The 13,671-nt window shown below is 45.5% G+C and overlaps 1 protein-coding gene across 4 annotated transcripts in view; it reads right to left on the reverse strand.

The window, feature by feature from the left end:
• Positions 1-13,671, reverse strand: part of Alpha-man-iib (alpha-Mannosidase class II b) — a 152,725-nt gene that overhangs the window by 27,740 nt on the left and 111,314 nt on the right. For all 4 annotated transcript variants that reach the window (XM_076797281.1, XM_076797284.1, XM_076797285.1 and 1 more), the window contains 2 exons: positions 11,906-11,998; positions 3,042-3,214 (listed from right to left, as the gene is read on the reverse strand). In XM_076797281.1, coding sequence (XP_076653396.1) covers positions 3,042-3,214; positions 11,906-11,998 — 266 coding nt within the window. The remainder of the gene's footprint in view (positions 1-3,041; positions 3,215-11,905; positions 11,999-13,671) is intronic.

The following is a 13,671-nucleotide window of genomic DNA, read 5'->3' on the forward strand; positions in this document are numbered from 1 at the left end:
AATGTTATCACCAACGATTCCACACCATACATTTGCACTCCATGGACGCTGGTGTACAACTTGTCGAAGCCATTTCGGGTTTTCAGTACACCAATAATGCATGTTATGTGTATTCAGTTGTGAGAGAAGTTAGTAAAGAGAACGTTATAAAAGAAATGTTCACTTCTTTGTATTTGCTGCAATGCATAGGTACAAAAAGCAACACGATTCTCAAAGTCGTTGCCATGAAGCTCCTGATGTAAGGAAATATGGTATGGACGAAATTTATGACGTTGCAATATTCGGCACACACTTGCTTTGAAAACGGCTAAAGAACGTCCAGTTTTTCGACAACTTGCAGTACGATTAATATTAACTGTAGCCGATACAAAAGTTTTGACATCTTCTCTAGGAGCAGGTTTTGATCGTTTTCTGTTCAGTGATTTAATACTCCCTGTTCTACAAAACAACTGAACTATGCGGTCAAAACTTTGTCGAGAAGGATGATTTCTCTCAGGGTATCTTTCTGCGTACAGTTGAGATGCTGGTGCCGAGTTACTTTTAGCCTCACTATAAACTAAAATCATTCCTATCTTTTCTGCATCACTGTACACCATCGTTTCAGTGAGGTAACGTTATCTTTCACAATCGAATAAATCCCGATGAATTTGTTAAACGTACTGATTAGAGTCACCGAAAGGCGAAGAATTGCTATCAGTGTTTACAATTTATTGTAAGCGTGTTTACAGTCATTAGTCAAGGTTCAAGAACATTTCTTGAAACCCTAGGCGGACCATGTCATTGTTATTTCACTGTTTACATCAGGTGCCCTACTTTTATGAATTTTTCGTACTCAATGTTACGTGAAGGTCATAATATTACAGGTCATTGGATTCGTCTTGACCTGAAATATAAGGCTATCATATAGCAGTAATAAAAATATATCATTCCATTTAAAAATACTTCGATGACCTTGAAATCTCAAAAACTATAACCTTGAACAAATTTTTTTGCCCTCTGAACGAACTAATGTTTTCCTCTGCAATTTCTTTCTATCATAAAAAACAAGCGGATTATTCTAGATGCTCGAATTAGGCGAAACACCCTGTACAATATTATTTCTTTGTGTGTTCGCGGTTTTGATTCGATCAGTTTTTGTCAGCGGGGTAGCATTCTCGCTGTAACGCGCGTGCAATTGATTTTGCAGAAGCTTCTTCAGGAAAATTTCAGGTAGCAAGCTGCGAGATCTTGTAGGAGTGTTCGCTTTCAAATAAGCCTCTCGGAAACCGTCTGCGATCGCGCAAAATGGCCGCAAAGCACAAGTAATCCAGTGGTCGCAGGGGCGGGTGGGTCTCTCGCGGTCGAAAACCGGAAACAGAAGTAAACCGGAATTCATTGGTGGTTTACGAGCAACGGGGACGCGGAAACGCGACGCGGCACACCTCGGATCGCGTAAATCCCGGTCCGGTCCGGTCCGGTTCGGTCCGGCCTGGTCCGGCTGGAATGCAGCCGGCAATAAATATGATTTGTATCGCGGATTGTATCGCTGGAAATTACAAGTCGCCCACCGTTACACGTTCGCCGGCGGCTATCTGCGATGTAACTCACAATTACAAGGCCTGTATATCACCGTCGCGTAGGCCGCGGCCGAGCGTATTCGCGTTTAACCCCCTTTGGCCAAGTGAATTATACCTCCAGGTAAGACCGCGGGCTCCTTCTTAACAGTCGCTGGGATCTCGCAACGTTTTCCAGCTCGTTCCCGATCGAATCGGGGATCCAATATGGCCGCCACCAGCGGCCGTCCACCTCGAGATTTCTATTGTAATTTTAGCAAAACTGTTCGTTCTTCTGATTGAACCGAGCAGAGATTTCAAATCCTAGAGAAGGAATGAGGATACTTCTCGGTCTCTTTGCCGGTAACGAGCTCTGTTTCCCGCCCCGAAGGAGCTGTTTAACGCCAGGGTCGTTCCAAGATGGCCGTTATCTGCGAGAATCCATCTCGACGTGTCTAACTAGGTTATAGCGAAGTTGTTCGATTTTGCTGATCGAACCGTGCAGAGATCTCGAATCCTGTAGGAGGAAAAAGAGTATTTCTCTGTCCCTTTGCAGGTAACAAGCTCCGTTTCCCGTATTGAACGAGCTTCTTAATGTTAGGCTCTTTTCGAAGCGCATATCGCCGGAAACAAATATCATTTTTCCATCCCCGGGAAGTAGCAAGCGTCAATCGATGTTATCTCGATAAAACCGTGACGTTATTCCCCTGATAACCGACCATTTCCAAGTCCCGGCGCTTCCAATATGGCGTCCCACGCAAACAGAGTTCGATTCTCCTTCTCGTTATCCTCTTATCGAGCGACATTCGAATTCCGCTCGTCTTTGATGAAACGGTCAGAACCCTCGATCCTCTACCGTCGTTCCTAGGGAAAAAGGGGAAGCTCTGTTTCTCTGGGTCCACCATCTCCTGGGGATGCCTTTATGCCGGCGATACTCCCTCATCTTTATCCCGGCGCGTTCTTTCGATCGTTAAAAAAGAAAGCCTGGGGAATATTCTCTGTTCCAGGGGACGTCTTAACTGCTCTCTCGAGGTAGTGCCATTCCGGTCGCTATCTGCCGGTCCTAATGGCCCGTTTTACGACTGTCGTCGTTCGAGGGATGCCGTACAACGAGGGCCCTAACGCCGACGTAAAAACCTGGCTCCGTCGGCCAGACTATTCCGTTTGTTCGTCCGGGAACGTCCTGAATCCTCCAACTGTTCCCCTCGTTTCGGTAATTTTCATTAACCCTACTATCGGTTCCGAAAATTTTTGTTCGATAACGTTCCAATTGTAGACTTCGCGCAAGCTGACGTACAATTGTCCGAGAAAGCAGAGAACAGAAAGACAAGCCAAGCCTCGTAAGTTGAAAGTAAGGTACTTGGAAGATGACCGGACGTCGGCTTTCGATGGCGAAACGGAAGTACACCGTCGTTCGTCTACGAGCACACAGTTCGACGCCGGTAACGAGCTTGCACAGAAGCAAGCTTGTACTTTTTTTCTTTTATCACGACGAACACGTTCTCTCACCTCTCCCACCACAGCGACAGGAAGGACACTTCGCTCCAGATGAAGGTCATGTTAGGCCACTGCTGCAGCTTCGAGACCATGTTGTTCAGGATGCTCCTCGTTGAACTGTGGAAGTACTGCTCGTACGTCTTCAGCCATCCTGGATCCGTGTGGCTGTGAGGCACCAGGATCACCTGAAAACACGCCAGACAAAAATGTAATAAACATGTTGGGATGACGAGATGGGTTAGGAGATTAAATGCAACTTTATATTTCAAGTGTTTATGTAAACTCCGCGACGGAATAAACGTTGATCAGCTTGGTGAACCCTTTGCACTCGAAGCTATTTCAACTCCAAAACGAAAGATTTCTTCCCAACTAGAGTATTGCCCTTCTATATATTTTCTTTTCATGTTGTACATACGAAAGTGGTGGAATTTACTCGTACAGTACCGGAATGTTTAGTAATTAAATACAAACAAATTGAATAATGTTAGAAAATATTTTGAATAATGACAGAGTAATTTTTAGTGGTGACTCTGAAGCACCACTAGAAATTATTGTGGCATTATTTCAAAGAAATTACAAAAAATATTATAAAATATTTGTCACATTACAGAATTTTTATTTAATAGATTACTAAACATTTAAATATTATACGTGGTAATCGGATCAGTTTCGTACGAATAAAATGAAAATATTCTAAGACGGAAGAAAAATTTAGTTTTAGAATGAAACTAGCGCCGAGTGCAAAGGGTTAATATTGTTCGCATATAACACGATTCTGTATTTGACTGATACACTGAAAGTGTGACTATCGGTAGTTGGAATAGAAATATGGGAGCTGTTACTGGCTCGGTAGACTGTTGCCTTCTTCCTCCTTAGGCCCTTTAATACGGAAAATGGCGGCGTTCGAAGTGCAATAAACCGCAGGTCAAAAAAGACCTCCCTCTCCGCATGTTTCGCGCATTTCGGTGTATACTCCAACAAAACAAACACCGCTCGTATGCCAAAAGCCGTGTGCTTAAGTAGAAGAGAAGTTGAAAGTCTCAAACAAAACGACTCTACTCGGTGGAAGGGCTGATTTTAATCGAGCTTGGCGAGAAAATGGCCGGCTCCTGGTCTCCCCGTCCAAAGGGAAAAGAGAGAGAGGAAGAGAGGGCTAGAGGTGGCCGGCTTTGATCGGGATCTCGTCGATCCACCGGGACAAATGTTTAGACGGATTCCCGGACGAGAGCGATTCCATCGAGCCCCGTCGGGCTCCTCCCCCGGCCTCGGTCCAGGGCCTTTCATCTCGCGGCTCTGGTCGCGGCTGACTTCGACAAGTTCGACAATGCCGGCTCATCAGGCCATTGTCGGTCGGGTCACAATGGCGCGACAAGGCCGGGGGTGTCCTTCTCGAAAACGCGCACAACAATGCCCTAACGCGGACGATTCCATCCCACCTTCCCCCTCCGCCTTCTACGATATCATTATCCGGAGGCTGTCGCGGGAATATTCGAAGCTTTTGATTCCCGGCGTGGCCACAAGTTTCTTATCGCGATTAAAAGGACCAGCGAACGTTACCATCCGGATGTCCCTAGAACAAAATGGCGCCTGTACGTCGCAGCAACAGAAATCCTGGTTGCAATAGGGCTCGCTTAAATTTCCAAAGTCTGGGATCTGAAATTCTCGCGAATCGGAAGAGAGACGACGAGTCGAGAGGTTTTTGCCGAATGATAGTTATCCGAGATTTAACAATCGTATCTTCGGCGTTCAACCTCCGCGACGAACAACCGAGTCGCAAAGCCAGCGAATTACAACGAGAGACCGATGCAGGGCGTTTCCGTGGAAGACCCCAGGGAGATTTTCATTGCAGAAACTGCTGGCGCATCTAGGGAATTTTTCAAACTCTTCTCCCCGAGCAATCTCGTTGTATAAAGCAGCCTTGCGGGAGGAACGCGCGAAAGAGGGTGTGTATCGCGGAAGGCTCAAACTCTCCAACCAGAATTCCGAAGTTCCAGGGATCTATCCGTCGTCTAGGGACATTTCCAGACCCCTCCCCCGAACCGGTCCAATCCACGGCGAGCTCGGAAATACGCAATCTCGTTTAATAAATAAACATCAATAAGCAAGTGGCCTGGGGTCGTTCCAGGAAAGGAGGTCGCGAGTGCGAGAGACAGGGGCTCTCAGAGAGAGAGAGAAAGAGAGAGGGTGTTGTCTGGGGGGTAAGTAGACCCTGGGTGGTCGGGCTCCGCGACCGTTCCATTACGTTTATCTAGGGGAAAAGAGACCGAGGGCCGACATTTTTACAAGCCAGACTGGTTTTTACGAGGGCGTACAGTGGTTCGCGAAAGTATTCGAACGCTCGCCAATAAAAGTTCAAACGCCCGTGGCGCGAAATATGCGTGACGTACCCCGGAAGTCTGAAAACGTTGCGATGTTGCATACGCTGCGAGAACATTACGTGAATCGTTCATTTGCCAAATCGATTAATTTCTCGAAAAAAGTAAAACGTAGAGAAAACTCGAGTTCGAAATAAAAGTTCTTCGAACTCGAGACGAGTTCAACCATGTAGTGTACTATGGTCTTCAGGGTCATACAAGGACAGAAGTGAAAGAAATAGATTTAACATTTCGTAATATTGTATTTACTAGTATGTTGTAGCGATAAGACTACATCTCGTGTTGAATGTGACTTCCGCTGACTGTGTGAATATTTATGAAAAGACAAGCTTATTCCTTTAGTTCCAGCACAGTTGTGCGAAACAACCAGCCAAACCATACGTTATTATTATGTATCGTTATTCTACGCAGGAAAAAGTGTATATGATAAATATTTTTTACGAGTGTCATAAAAATAAGAGACAAAGTGAACTAGTGTACGAAGAAAGATATCCACAAAGAGTACAACCTAGTGAAATTCAGTTTCTCCATCTTGATAAACGTTTCAATGAAACAGGATCTGTAGTAGAGTCAAAACATCAGAGGATCCGTGTGATCACTGTTTTCAGGAAACAAACAATTAGAAATACTTCTTTATTTTCAAGAAGATCAATCTACTTCGATAAGAAAAGTGGCCAGACTATGTGATATTTCAATTGCATCAATACATAAAGTTCTACAATTGTACGATTACAAACCTTTCAAATATCACAAAGTACAAAGTCTCCAGGAATCTGATTATCCACGACGTACTGAATTTTGTAATTGGTTCCTAACAAATAACATGAACGATTCCAATTTTTATAGAAAAATATTATGGACAGATGAATCCAGTTTTGATAATAACATCATGTGTAATCGACATAATGCTCGCCTTTGGACGACCGAGAATCCGAAATTGAAAAAACAGACAAATTTCCGAATACAATTCAGAACAAACGCTTGGTGTGGAATTATTGATAACATAGATCCATATTTTTACACTGGAATTCTAAATGGAAATAAATACTTACAATTTCTAAATTGTGAATTTGACAATTACTGGTAATCACTGTCATTGTTTCTTGTACGAGACATGTACTTCCAACAAGACGGGGCTCCTCCTCACAATTGTAGATCGTGAAACCATTTTTTACATAGTATGTTTAACGATAAATGGATCGGAACATACGGACCTATAAAATGGCCTGCGAGATTCCCCGATTTGTCACCACTAGATTTTTTTTTGTGGGGACATATTAAAGATATTGGTTACACTTCACCATCGAGAAATTTGGACGACTTGCAAACTAAGATAAAAGAAGCCTGTGCATCCATATCTAGTGCAACATTGGCAGAAACTACCAGGAATGTAGTCAGCAGAACTCAGAAATGCATTCTTGATAACGGAAGTCACATTGAACACGAGATATAGTTTTATCACTACAACATACTAGTAAATACAATACTACGAAATTTTATATCCATTTCTTTGATTTCCGCCCTTGTATGACCCTGAAGACCATAGTATACTACATGGTTAAACCGGTCTCAATGTCCGTTTTCACTTGACGTGAACAAATATGTAGCATTCTATTTAAAAAAGTCAATGTCATCTTTGTTTCTAGAAAAATATTAAAAATACAAAAACCTGAGATACGTTATTATATTGCTAGTAAAATATACTACAACTACCTCCTCTTCGGGTTTTTTTTTCTAATGTTTACTTTTTACGAAAAAAAAAAACGCTGGCACAAATTATCGCGATCACCCTGTATGTATGTACAATATATTTCAAATGCTAATAGAGTAAATAAGAAAGAACTGGACGAGAAAGTCAAAGGGAAATCACGACAATAGGACAAAAACATAGGTTTGTATTTTTTGGCGACAATTTAATTGTACAGGGTATTCGACTCCAGGCGGGTGAAAATTCAAGGGGTGGTTCTCCAAGACAATAGAATAATTTATTAATTATTAATAATAATTTAGGTGTACGGAAAGTATGTAAAAGAATGCAACGGAATTAAAGACCGAGTCCAGGGCCATTGAGGCTGAAAATAATCTCTGCATGAATGAAGCGCTTTCACAGTAAAATACAAAGAAAATCGAAGGAATGTTAATCGACTTGGCCTGTGAACAATTCACACATAGGTAAACGATCATTTCTACAAGAAGCAGAAGTAGCCGAATCGTGTGCAATCGTGCTGCTCACTGTACATTCGCGTTTTTGTTCGTTCCCTGCGCTACGGCCCGACTATCAGGGGTTTAAGGAATAAGATGGTCCTCGGGGAGCTAAATTCCCCATCGAACTCTCCCTCTTTCTCTCTCCGGGCGATTGTCGTGCGATCGTGATTCCCGGAAGTAGCTGACGAAGTTGGTGAAACTACGTGGGTACTGATCACGGTGTTGGAATCTGTGAAGGGAACGAAGGGATAAAGGGCGTGTGTCGGAGGTTCTTCTGATCGTAGGCGAGCTGAGCCGAGGATGGTCTCATGCATACGAATCAGTATATCGTCGGACTGGTTTTGCTAGCAGCAGCAGCAGCAGCAGCAGCAGCGGCAGCAGCAGCGACATCAGCTGGATTATTAAACGCAAGAGATGACCGTTCGGTTCGGATCCGTGGCATTCGGTTTGGTCGCGTAATTAACGCCGCCCTTTGAAGCCTGCGAATTGGATCGCGTGACTCGCATGCTGGATCGGTCGTTCGCATTGTGCGGTACTGCCTCTGTGTTTGTCCCTCGTTGTCCCGGATTGTCGACGACGGGAAATGTCGGACAATTCCGACGATATTAGACGACGCGGCGCGACGGTGGAATCGATCCGAGGGGAAATCGGACGATCCCGTGATCAACTACCGGGGCAGCACCGTACAAAATGAAATTCTTCGGATCGCTCGCGGGCTATTCCGACCACGTAGGAGTTCATGAGCTCTCCCCTCCCCCTCCCCGCTCTCTCACGGCTGAATAGGCTTCCCCCCAAACAATCTGTAGCCGCCACCATCGATCGGACGACGGTGCAACGCGATGCAACCCGCTGCAACGCCGTGCAACACGTCGGAACGTTCGGAACGGGGGTTGCATCGCGCGGTCCAGTAATAAACGGGGATGCATAATAGGGATTCGTCGGTGAACTATGCTTCGGGGTTCAGCATGCCGCGGCTTCCAACGATGATTACGAGCGTATCGGTTTATTGCATCCTTTGTCGCAGCGGTTCTCCGGCTGTTCTTACTTCGCGTCTTTCCTTTTTTGCCGTTGTCGGCGGCTTCAAAGATCAGAGAGAAAGAGAGGGAGAGGTATCGCGTTAAATATTCACTGACGCCGCGAGAAGCTGCGGGGAAAAAGAACCTCAGCGGAACAACGGCCTAGGGAAATTGGACGCTTATGAATTTTCATCGAGAAGTTTCCGCGCGATCGACCTCGATGAATTCCAAACGAGGCGGCAGTTTTCCCCTAGGTGTGATTGGCCCGCGAAGATCGCCCTCCTAGGAACGTACGACGTTGACCGAGCACAAACAATGGACTGGAAGTGGAGGTCACCCTGATTTCTTAACCCTTTGCGGTCGTATGTCTACTCTCAGCCACTGTTAATTGCTCGTGGTTATCGCGATGATGTTCGAGCCTTAGATGTGGATTCACACGTAAAGTGTCGACTGATTTAGGTAAGGAGTTTTCCTCTCGTAAACAAAGGAAACTAAATATAACGAACTAAAAAAGTAGACTGTATTTATAATAGAGATTGAACCGGAACAAAGTACAGTTGAGAAGCAGTGTACAAGGGAAGAGCTAGAGAACGATCTTTTCCCTAGCTTGCTTGAAATCGAATTGACTGGGAGGATCGAGCCAAAAACCAACGAAAAGGTAGATCCTCCCTCCACTTCGGAATTTTATTTTGACTCTTTGAACACTGTCATTGATATAAAGAGCGATAACGGTTGTTTCGAAAATATTTATACTAGTGATTCTGATAGTGACATAGTTCCAGTGAAGCGACGAGTGATGCAACTAGAAGTTTCCAGCGATAGTGAAGTAGAAGAAAATTATGAAAATTAGAATAGTGGTATAAATGAATTTACTGTTTGGAGAGATTTTATCAATCAATCAAAAACTAATTTTTCGACGGGATCTAAGATTGTTGGGCCTAATGTACCTGCTCATTTCACGAAACCTATTGATTTTTTCAGACTCTTTTCGGATGGCCATACCACACGATGGAGAACTATAAAATATAAATTTTACATAAAATTAAAACATATTATTGCGTTACCTATATCTAAAGTTTCAAACAGAATTAATAAATTTTGTTTTTTCTTTATAATCTTGCATATTATGTGTTATATAACACATAATACTATTCGTTCAACGAAAATTAATTCCGACCAGCATGACACCTATGTATAAATTTAATATTTCTGACCTCGTGATAATTTAGCTGGTGTCGTGACCAATTCCACTTGCTATACTATATTATACTACAGGGTGGTCCACGCAATTGTTTCAGGCCATAACTCCGTTATTGCACCTAAAAGAATCTAAGGGCCTACGAATGTAGCGTTCTTCGAACCATTTATCTTTCTCTTTTGATATTTTTTCGTAAATGCATTAATAACGGAGTTATGGACTGAAACAATTGCGCGGACCACCCTGTATACTATAACCTAAAGGAAACCGCAGTAAAATCATCTCGACTCGAAAATTTCTATCGTTGGAATTTATCTAGAGAATAACCGAAGGAAAATGAATCTACGATATTGTACAGTACTGCCTCGCTACATGTCTCGCGACTCTCTTCGAGTATAAGGTACCACTCGAATTTATTTTCTCGACGGGACTCTCCTTACGGGACAGGTTCGATTACCTTGGAGAGCGAGGAAAGTCTCGGACCAGCACAGAGGCACTACCGTGGAATGAAAGAGACATGTTGCACGAGTTCTCGGGAACGGGTCGGGTCGGGTCGGGTCGGGTCGGGTTCGCAGTTTTCGATATTGTCGAACTTGCACGGAGGTCAGCCCATAAATTCGAGCGAATCGACCCGGGCCGAGGGCTGCGGACTGTGTAGTCGCGTGTAGTCGCGTCTCGTCGCGGCGGCGCGGCGCCTGGCAACGGCAGCCCAGCATTCACGTTCGCGAGCTAATTAAGCCGACGCATCCGAGGCATTTCAGAGATTCGTTAACGAAGTTTCGTCCCCGTCTGCTCGACGCGCGGAACCCGCCTTGAGGCTTCAGGAAGCACGTACACGGTTGCACGCTCGGTAAGCTGCACTCCTCGGTTCTCTCTCTCTCTCTCTCTCTCTCTCTCTCTCTCTCTCTGTTCCCTGGTTGCCTGGCGTTGTAAACGGACCCTTCCATCCGTCGTGCCCGTCAGCATCGTGCCGCTTCATTACGCAGATCCGATTATTACACGATCGAGCTTCCCGCTTCGAACTTCGTACTCTTTCGTCGGTCTCTCGAATCCGAGACGAAAGAAAGACAGGACATTCTTCCGAAAATCCTGCCATTAGTCGAACGGAAGGATTAAGAACCAGCGGATCGAGGTTTAAGAGTCGCGAGGCGCACCGGCTTCGGTGTTAAGTAGTACAAGTCGACGAATGGTCGGACGCAAGGCGCTACGTGTCGAGGAACTATCAGAGTGCGCGTGGTACAAGTCGATGGAAGGTCGGAGTGTAAGCAGTGAAAGTAAACGAGTTCTAGGACAGCGAATAGTGTAAGTCCAAGTAGTACAAGTCGATGGAAGGTCAGGGTATAAGTAGAGATAGTAAACAAACGATCGGACTACAAGTAGTTTAAATAGACGAATAGTCAGAATACGAGTAGTCGGAATAGACGAACGGTCAGGCCAAGAGTAGTAATGTCGACGAACGGTTCGGCAGAGAGTAGTAAAGGTGAACGACAGGCCGGGCAGGCTTGTAAGTCAACGTTCGAGCGTAACCCGGCTGGAAGAACGTTTCGGAACGGCAGATAATTTTGCAGTCGTGTAGTTCGGAGTCGCGCGTAACCCTTTGGACAGCCAGCGGTCGAAAATCTCCGGTGTATGCGGCGCATTTCGGCGTATTTCAGAGCACAGCCGGTTGCCGCCGCGTGCCGCGGTTTCCTCTGCGAACCTTTGTACGCTGTTAGCCACAGCCCGTCCCTTAACCAGCAGTTCGTGCGCGTCCCCTGGCCCTTCACAGGGCCACTAATGGGAATGCTTCATCAAAGCTGCCCGAAAGCGGCTGCAGCAGCAGCAGCAGCCTCTTTCGTCCCGCTCGCGCCGCTTTCGTGCTCAATATTTGGTCGGTCGTCGCTCGACCGTGTCGAACCCGAGGCTTTTCAACGCTTAAGCTTTCGATAACGAGTGCACCGGCACGCCAGCCAAGGTACGTCCGGGGAACGTCTGTTAATAGGGAATCTCTGTCAAAATTTCCCTGCCGATGCTCGAAGCCGAGACGACGTCGAACGACTACGAGCGTTATACTCGAACTGTGCGCAGAAAGGGAGGACCTACCTTCAGAGACGGCCTCGTCGGATCCTTCCTGAGCTCGGCGTACCTGGCCTCGAAGCTGTCGTCCCAATACTCCCTGCTTCTCATCCAGGACGGCTGCGGCAAAAGAGAAAAAAAAAACCGTTAGTGGTCTGTCCGATCGTTACAGTCTTCTGCTACATGCCCGACAATTTAACTTTTTTTCACGTATCCTGTTCCTGTCTATGAGAAACAGATTTTCGTTGTCGAATAAAAAGGGTGGGATCACCGGTTCCTGTTTTTATTCGGCTTAATTTCTCACGCACACGGTAGTTCGGTTATCCAGGGTTAAGAGCGGTGCCCGACTCGTGACAGTGCAAGACAAACAAGCCAGTCCTGGTGGACGCGTCACAGGAGCCTGCTGCTGTCATTAATTACGCTCGTTCGGACACGGACGGAGCGCGACGCGTATCTAAGGTGAAAAACTGTCGCGGTATGCAAATGCGACGAGACGCCGAGGCGCAAAAACTGTGCTCGCTCTCTCTCTCTCTCTCTCTCTCTCTCTCTCTCTCTCTTGCCCTCTCGCGCACGTTCCCCACGATTTCCACGCGAACACACCGTCGCGCGTTACCGTGCGATTTTTAATTAATAATTAATCACCGGGTCGGATAAGCGGCCGGCTGGAATGTCCGACAGCCGTGCCGAGTTTCGAGGCGCGATCCGGAGCCGTCGGTGCGACGCGACGGTACACCCATTCGATGGAACGGGTAATAGAATTCACGGACGTGTGGGCGATAAGAGAACGATTATCAAGGGCGGGTCGTGAAACCACCGGGGGTGAGAACGGAACACATTGGCGACCCCGGTAATTCAGCCTCGCGAGCATTATGCATGGATCTCGAAAGATTTTTTATCGGTCACTCTGACAGACGTGTATGTTACCAGATTAATCGCTGCAGAGAAATGAGTGATGCCATTCTACTGTTGTTCTACTATTTATACTGCCACCTGTTTATATTAGACTATTTATTTATGCAGCCATTACGTTATCGTTTCATTTGCAGCTGGAGATTGCTGATAGTTCATTGATTATTGTCTGGTACGAAGAATGCGAGGATTCATTGGATTTCAAGTAGTTCGAGTCAACGATTTGTCGACCCAAAGGTAGTATGCAGGGTGAGGCACTAACTATTGCCACCTACAACAACTCCGAAAGTATGATAGTAGCAGAAAAGTTTGCTGACCTTCAAAAACATTAATGTTGCACCTCGTTGGATTCGTCTCAATAGTCGCTATCAGAAAACAGGTATCAAAACATAACATTCTATTAAAAAAAAAAAAAAAAACAAAGGTAACCTTCACATCTCTGAAGCGACTCCACCTAGAAAAACGAGATTAACGCCATATTACAGCCCCTGTTGTCTCATTCATCTTTTGTTCCGAAAACGTTTCTGCTACTACCATACTTTCGGAGTTATTGTACGTGGCAATAGTTAGTGCCTCACCGTGTAGATACATAGATAAAGGTTTCAAATACAAGTGGTACAAGTGAATGAATGGTCAGTGTACAAGTAGTACAAGTCAACGAACAGTCGGCTCACAAGTAAATCAAGTCAATGAATGGTGGGAATACAAGTAGTAGAAGCCAGCGAATGGTCGGGGCACAAGTACTGCAAGTCAACGAACAGTCGGCCCACAAGTAGAACAAGCCAGTGAATAGTCGGAATACAAGTAGTAGAAGTCAGTGAATGGTCGGGGTACAAGTAGAACAAGTCAACGAACAGTCGGCTCACAAGTATACCAAGTCAGTG

This window comes from Halictus rubicundus, chromosome 11, assembly GCF_050948215.1.
Source record: "Halictus rubicundus isolate RS-2024b chromosome 11, iyHalRubi1_principal, whole genome shotgun sequence".
In the NCBI taxonomy this organism is placed as follows: Eukaryota; Metazoa; Arthropoda; class Insecta; order Hymenoptera; family Halictidae; genus Halictus; species Halictus rubicundus.